This window comes from Cajanus cajan, chromosome 2, assembly GCF_000230855.2.
Source record: "Cajanus cajan strain Asha chromosome 2, NIPB_CcT2T_4, whole genome shotgun sequence".
NCBI lineage: Eukaryota > Viridiplantae > Streptophyta > Magnoliopsida > Fabales > Fabaceae > Cajanus > Cajanus cajan.
Genome location: NC_138518.1, coordinates 55,189,288 through 55,196,959, shown reverse-complemented (window position 1 = coordinate 55,196,959; position 7,672 = coordinate 55,189,288). Strand labels below are relative to the sequence as shown.

Sequence of the window (7,672 nt, the reverse complement as noted above, 5' to 3'; positions counted from 1 at the left end):
TAGCTCCCTCGACGCCCCTCTGATCATCCTCCTCAGGCGAGCAACCTCCACGAGGAAGAAGGGCATTCGATCTCTCAACCCCGGACTGCGACTAGGGCACCGACTCCACGACCTGCCATGCATCGGTCTCATGCACCGACAAACAAGTCAGCCCATGAAGTCAGCAAGGCCCCTACTCATGTCACGGGGGGTCAACCAACCTTCCGCCGTCATCCTTTTGTGGATGGCATCATGGAGACGCCACTCCCTCACGGATGGAAGCCTCTCCACCTCGATCGTTATGATGGCACGACGGACCTGGACGAGCACATCGACCTGTATACCACACAGGTAAACCTCTACACTAATAATGACGTTATTCTGTATAGGGTTTTTCCGACCTCGCTCAAAGGGGGCGCACTCAATTGGTACACCCAATTACCGGCTGAATTCATCGACAACTTCCACACTCTGGTGAGGCGATTCACGGCCTAGTATGCCACCAGTCGACGCCACCATGTCACATCGGCCGCCTTGGCTAGCCTTCGCCAGGGTGACGAAGAGTCATTGAGGGCATTCATGGAGCGTTTTGCCAACATCTCGGTTAAAATCTGGAACCTAAACCCTAAAGTCGCCCTGCATGCCATGCTCATCGCACTCAAGCTCGGACCTTTCATCGATAGCCTATGTCGTGAGGCCCCTCGCGACATGGACGAGCTCTGCGCCTATGCTGTTGGGTACATTCAAATGGAGGAACACTCTGATGGAACCACTTGGAGAAGAAAGTTGTTCATCCAAGTCTCCATGCAAAGGACCGAAGAACTCTTGAGGTAGAACTCCTTTGAGGTGGCGGAATCACCTTGGAGGATTCTCCAATGGTGGAGAAATAATGGAATAGGTTTGGTTACTCCTAGCTTGTTGTAGAAGCTTGAGGAACCAAGACAAAGTTTGAAGAAACTTTGATAGAAACCTTAGAGAAAGAGTTCTCCACGGTTTTTAAGACTCTTGAGTGAGAAAGAAATCTTATTTCTATTTCTCAAAATGTCCAAAAGTGAATACAAGAGAGGCTTTTACAAATATATAGGAAAAGGTAGCTTCTAGGAGAAGCTAACCTTAACCATGGTTCACTAGGAACCATGGTAAGGTGTAGCTAACCATCCATGATTTCTAAAACTTGTAGGAGAAGCTAACCTTGACCATGGTTCACTTAAGAACCATGGTAAAGTCAGCCCACCCTACCAAGGTTTAGAAACTTGGAGGAGAAGCTTCAAAAACTAAGAAGATAGCTTACAAATTTCGGCCAAAGAGAAAGCAAATGAGCTAGGCGGCCAAGGCTCCATTTTCTCCTTTGAATTATTTTAAAAATTGTTGATTTGGTTTAGTTAGGTTCATCAAATGATGATGAGACCTAGCTAAATCAAATCTATGAAAAATTAGGAGAAAAATGAGTCTAATATAAAAAATTTTGCCTAGGCCCATCTCAGGCCCAATTTCTAAGCACACTCCCTAGCTTTGCTAAATGTCACCCCCTTTTCCTACTGAAAAAATACAAAATGAATGTATCAACTAGGGAGGTTAAATGGAGTTAAACTCTCCAAGTAACCTACCTTAAAATCAATATACAACCACTAATAAAAGCAAGTAAAGTGCCTCACAAATACAAAGGCAAAAATAAGCCTATACAAAGAAACTACTATATGTACAAACATATGAAAAAGGTCTTTAAGATCATCCCATTCCTCTTGGTTCTTTTAAGATATCACCTCTTGGATTCCTTGGCCTTGGCCATAGTCTATCACACTCCGCCTTCCGCGACCAGGTTCGCGGGAAATCACAAGCAAAGCCTGACAGTGGCCACAAAGACAAGATGAAGGTCACCAATGACAGCCAGTTCAAGAAAATTGCTAGGACAGGCAAGGGGGGAGATACGACTTCTACACTCTCCTGAACACGCCCAGAGTTCACATCTTGGAGGAGGCCAGTAATAGAAACCTGCTCACCCTGCCACCACCAGGTCATACTCCCAATAGTGCAGACAAGTTCAAACATTACCGGTATCACAGGAACCACGGTCACACCACTGAAGAGTGCCACACACTCCGAGACCGCATTGAGGAACTCATCCAGGCGGGCCACCTCGGCCAATATGTCCAACGAAAGCAGGGTCACCGAGGAGGCTATGGTGGACGAGGACAAGGCAGAGGATGTGGTTCGGGAGCTCGCACGGACCAACCCTCTAGCTCCCAGCAAAACACCGACGGAGCAGTGCAAGCCGAGGTAAGCCAGGAAACAGGGTCAGCTCCCCTATGGGGAGTAATCAATACAATTGCAGGTGGTTTCGCAAGGGGAGGTGCCAGCAGCTCGGCCCGGAAGAGACACCTGCGCAATATCAACAGCGTTCACTCCACTACCTCGGCTTCGCACCAAAGCTCATCGCCGATCACCTTCACCGACGATGACTACGCTGGCGTCAGCCCCAACCAGGATGACCCCATGGTAATCGCCGTGGAGGTAGCTAATTGGGAGGTCCACAAGACACTGATTGACCAAGGGAGCTCGCTGACATCCTGTATTGGCCAACGTTCCTCAGGTTAGACATCTCTCACTCTCTCATCCAACCTCACACAGAGCCCCTAGTCAGTTTTGCAGTAGAGCGAGTACACACTCGGGGATATGTGGACCTGCTGATAACTTTCAGGACCTCTCCAGACACAAGGCAGATTATGGTCCGATACCTCCTCGTGGAAGCCAACACTTCCTACAACATAATCATTGGGAGGCTGACCTTGAATCAACTCGGATCAGTGATGTCCACCCCACACCTCACCATGAAATTCCTAGGGAGTGGTGGGAACATTATTTCTGTCAAGGCAAACCAGAAGATAGCTCGGCAGTGTTACACCGAGAGTCTGAAAATCTCCTCGTCCGGCGAGCGATGCAAGAGTGATCCTCCTACAATGGCTCACATCACCCACGGGGAGATCACTGAGCTCGACCCGAGGTCTGATTCCCACGATGAACGACCGAGTCCCATCGACGAGCTCGATGATCTCCAGATCGGAAAACTCCCGGGGTAATGCACGAAGATCAGTAGGCAGTTGAGGCCAGAGTTATGGCAACAACTCGAAGTTGAGATCCTCAAGAACGCCAACCTCTTTGCATGGTCCAGTGCCGACATGCCAGGCATAGACGTCGACTTCATCAATCACAGGCTAGCAATTCATAAGGAGGCAAAGCCAGTGGCCCAGAGAAAGAGGAAAGTCGGTGGCGAGAGGCGGGAGGCCATCATCACCGAAACACAAAAGTTGTTGAACGCTGGCTTCATCCGTGAGGTCAGGTACACCACATGGTTGGCAAAGTGGTGCTGGTAAAAAAGAACTCAGGGAAGTGGCAGATGTGCGTCAACTATACCGACTTGAACAAAGCATGCCCCAAGGACTCATACCCCTTGCCGAGCATTGACAGGCTGGTCGACGGAGCGTCCGGGCACGCCCTCCTCAGTTTTCTCGATGCCTACTCCGGGTACAACTAGATAATGATGTACCCACCTGACGAGGTGCATACATCCTTCATCACTGATCATGCCAATTACTGCTACCGAGTGATGCCATTCGGTCTCAAAAATGCAGGGGCTACTTACTAGCGACTGATGGACAAGGTTTTACACCAGCAGATTGGGAGGAACATGGAAGTCTACGTTGACGACATGGTGGTCAAAACCACCTTGGCCGAGGGTCATGCTATTGACCTCGCCGAGGTTTTCAGCCAGATCAGGAAACACAACATGCGTCTCAACCCAGAAAAATGCGTCTTCGGTGTCTAGGGAGGTAAGTTCCTGGGCTTCATGATCACTAGCAGGGGGATCGAGGCCAACTCGAAAAAGTGTAAAGCCATCATTCAGATGCAGAGTCCACAGACCGTGAAAGATGTCCAGCGTCTGGCAGGCAGGTTGGTCTCCCTTTCCCGTTTTATCCCCAGGTTGGCGGACAAGGCAGGGCCCATCTTCACCCTGCTGCGCAAGCCAAAGAACTTCGAATGGACGGACCAATGCGAGGAGGCTTTCAAAAGCTTCAAAACCTTCCTCACCACTCCACCAATTCTTCAAAGGCCGGATCACAAAGCCGACCTCCTCCTCTACCTAGCAGTGACAGAAAGCGCAATCAGCACGGTCATAGTGCAGGAGCACCAAAAAACACAGACGTCAGTCTACTTCATCAGCCGAGTCCTCCAAGACATGGAGAAAAGGTATTAGACCATTGAAAAGCTCGCACTGGCCCTTATCACGGCAGTCAGGCGTCTTCGACCTTACTTCCAAAGTCACCAAGTAATCGTCAAGACCGACTACCCCATCAAGCAGATCCTGAGAAAGCTGGAACTCACCGGCCGGATGGTAGCCTGATCGGTAGATTTGTCCGAGTTCGGCATCCAGTATGAAAATCGCGGAGCCCTGAAAGCCCAATGCTTGGCTGAATTCGTTGCCGAGCTCACACCTACCTTAGTCGAAGAACCAGAGGTATGGACTTTACACGTTGACGGGTCCTCCAACTCCAAAGGTGGTGGTGCAGGTGTCATCCTGGAAGGACTGAACCAAGTCACTTTGGAGCAATCCCTCAAATTTAGCTTCAAGGTGACCAACAACCTGGTCGAGTATGAGGCGCTTCTCGCAGGGCTAAGGCTGGCTCATGACCTCGGGGCTCGGCGAGTGAGTTGCAACAACGACTCGAAACTCATGGTAGAGCAACTCAGCAAAATGTATCAGGCCAAGGACGTTCTCCTACAACGGTATTTCCACATGGCATCACAACAAATCTCATTCTTTGACGAGTTCACTATACAGCATGTACCGCGAGAACAAAACACTAGAGCCGACCTCCTTTCAAAGCTTGCCAACACCAAACGCCCTGGACAACATCGGACCATCATCTAGGAGACCTTGCACTCACCTAATCTAGACAACAAGATCGTCAACACCAGCAACATCGAAGACTAGGGATGGATGACAGGCATTTAGAGCTACTTGAAGGCAGGAGTTTTGTACGAAGATAGGGACGAAGCTTGGAAGATGAGGTTGAGGTCGGCCAAGTTTGTGATCATCGATGACGAACTATTCAAGCGTGGCATATGTGGCATGCATTCCAGGGAACGCTCAATGGCAACCAGAGTACTCCGAGCAGGATACTACTGGCCCACTTTGAAATCGGATTGCCAGAACTACGTACAAAGGTGCAAAGAATGCCAGCAGTTCGGTAATACACATAGGCAACCACCCGAAGCTCTTCACCAGATGATGTCGTCATGGCCTTTTTCCCAGTGGGGAATGGACATCCTCGGGCCATTCCCCCCCCGCAAAGGGTCAGCTCAAGTTCCTCCTGGTGACAATCGACTACTTCACCAAGTGGATCGAGGCATGCCCACTCGCTAAGATCACCACTGAGAACATACGGAAATTCACCTGGAAGAGTATCGTATGCAGGTTTGGGATACCCCATTCCCTTGTTACTGATAGCAGCCGACAGTTCATCGCATAGGACTTCGAAGACTTTCTTCGGGAACTCGGAGTCAAGCATCTTCCGACCTCAGTGGAACATCCGCAAAATAATGGCCAAGCCGAAGCAGCTCACAAGGTGATACTTCGAGAACTCAAATAGCGCCTCGAGAACGCCAAGGGGCAATGGGCTGAGGAACTTCCTAGCATCCTCTAGGCATACCATTGTATCCCCCAGTCAACAACGCAAGAAACGCCTTACAAGATGACTTACGGAGCTGACGTAATGATTCTAGTGGAAATCAGAGAGACATCTCACCGACGCCAAGTCTTCAACAACGAGCAGAACGCTCAAGAGTTAGCAGCCGACCTCGACCTAGTTGACGAGCTCAGAGACGAAGCTCAAATCCACGAAGAAGCCTGCAAGCTCCGAGCTTCCAGAAGATACAATACGTGAGTGCGGCCTCGCTCTTTCCGAGTTGGCGACCTGGTGTGGCGTTTGCTAGGCGAAGCTCAGAAAGACACATTAGATGGAAAGCTTTCACCCAACTGGGGTGGCCTATTCCGAGTTGTAGAAGACTTGAAAAATGGAACATACCGACTGGAGGAACTCAGCGGAAAGTCCATACCACGAACTTGGAATGCCACGCATCTCAAGTTTTACTTCAGTTAATTTTATACGAATGAGTTGTGCACTCTTTTCCCGCCTCATTCTTTTATCTCAAAAAACAGAAAAATGGGTTTTGGCTGAGAGGGTTTTTAACGAGGCACATTTACACAATTAATAAAATAACTCATTCTTTTCATTCATATTCTCCTAACATTAATTTTATGATTAGACCAAGGTCGAGTTCGAACCTTGGCACAACTTATCTTATTTTACGACGAGGTTGAATCCGAACCTCGGTCCGACTTATCTTGCTCTTAGTTTAGGTCGAGTTCGAACCTTAACACAACATATTTCACACTACGATGAGGTCAAATTCGAACCTCGGTCCAACTTATCTCGCTCATATTTACGTTCGAGTTTGAACCTAAATATAATCCACTAAAGGTCGAGTTCGAACCTCGGTATAATCCACTCAAGGTCGAGTTCGAACCTTGGCATAATCCACTCGAGGTCGAGTTCAAACCTTGGCAAAATCCACTCAAGGTCGAGTTTGAACCTTGGCATAATCCACTCAAGGTCGAGTTCGAACCTTGGCATAATCCGCTCAAGGTCGAGTTCGAACCTTGGCAAAACCCACTCAAGGTCGAGTTTGAACCTCGGTATAATCCATTCGAGGCCAAGTTTGAACCTCGGCATAATCCACAAAGTACAAAGATACACAACAAATGCAGAACGTGCGTTCAAATCACGCAAACAGGAAAAAATCAACGCGAAGTCAAAGAAAAGCGCAACAGCAAATAAGCAAAAAATATATATACACAACAATGTTTGCAGAGTTCACATCATGAATCCAAAGAGGAAAATAAAGAAGTAAAGGACCTAGGCTATTACAAACTTAGCCTACGTAGAGGCGTTTTCACTGGAGTTATCCTCGAGATTGTCCTCCATGACCAGCTTCCCAAATCGGACCTCCTTCTCCACGTGCATGGCGGAGAAGTCAAACCCTGGTGCCAGAAGCCTAGCCTGGCAAGTCTCCTTGAGGAACCCCCTCTTGTGCTCAAACACGACGGCCCGCTCAGTCTCCTCGAGCTTCCTCTCCAGCCTTCGCCTCCTCCAACTTAGCCAGGTCCACCTTCAGAGCGGCATTCTCCTCTGCTTGGCCGCTGAGAAGCACCTCATCACAAAGACGCTTCTCAGCCACCGCCACCAAATCGGCCTTCAGCGACGTCACTTCATCCTCTAGGGAGCGCACCCGACTCCGGGAAGAGGAGGTGAGCTCCTGCAGCGTGCCCACCTGGGAAGCATAGGCCTCATTAGACCGTAAGGTGATATCTAGAGACTTCCAAACCCTGGCGAGATCTCCTCTTGCAGCTCGAAGCCCGGCCTCATTCTGCCTTTTGGCCTCGTCAAGGGCGGCCACCAAAGCCCTGTTCTCCTCCTCCAGCGGCTGAACCCGGCCCCTCATCTTCTCAAGGTCCTTCTGCTGCTTGGCCCACCTACGTTTCCAATGGTCCACAATGGCCATCGCCCTCTGCAAAAAGACCTCAGCAGAATCAAGGCCTTCCACTAGCCCAATCGTCTCCACCATAGCCCGATCA

The 7,672-nt window shown here is 49.5% G+C and overlaps 1 protein-coding gene across 1 annotated transcript; it reads left to right on the top strand.

The window, feature by feature from the left end:
- Window positions 1–558: 558 nt before the first annotated feature.
- LOC145955052 (uncharacterized) lies at window positions 559–2,574 on the top strand. The gene is made up of 3 exons (XM_083069749.1): window positions 559–809; window positions 1,771–1,892; window positions 1,994–2,574. Exons 1-3 carry the CDS (start codon window positions 559–561, stop codon window positions 2,572–2,574), a joined length of 954 nt encoding a protein of 317 aa, XP_082925875.1.
- The last annotated feature ends 5,098 nt before the right edge of the window (window positions 2,575–7,672 follow it).

Coding starts and splice junctions, on each gene's coding strand:
- LOC145955052 (XM_083069749.1), top strand. CDS start 559: ATGGAGCGTTTTGCCAACATCTCGGTTAAAATCTGGAACCTAAACCCT. Junction 810..1,770: donor AGGACCGAAGAACTCTTGAG/GTAGAACTCCTT, acceptor CCTTGGCCATAG/TCTATCACACTCCGCCTTCC. Junction 1,893..1,993: donor CAAGAAAATTGCTAGGACAG/GCAAGGGGGGAG, acceptor TGCCACCACCAG/GTCATACTCCCAATAGTGCA.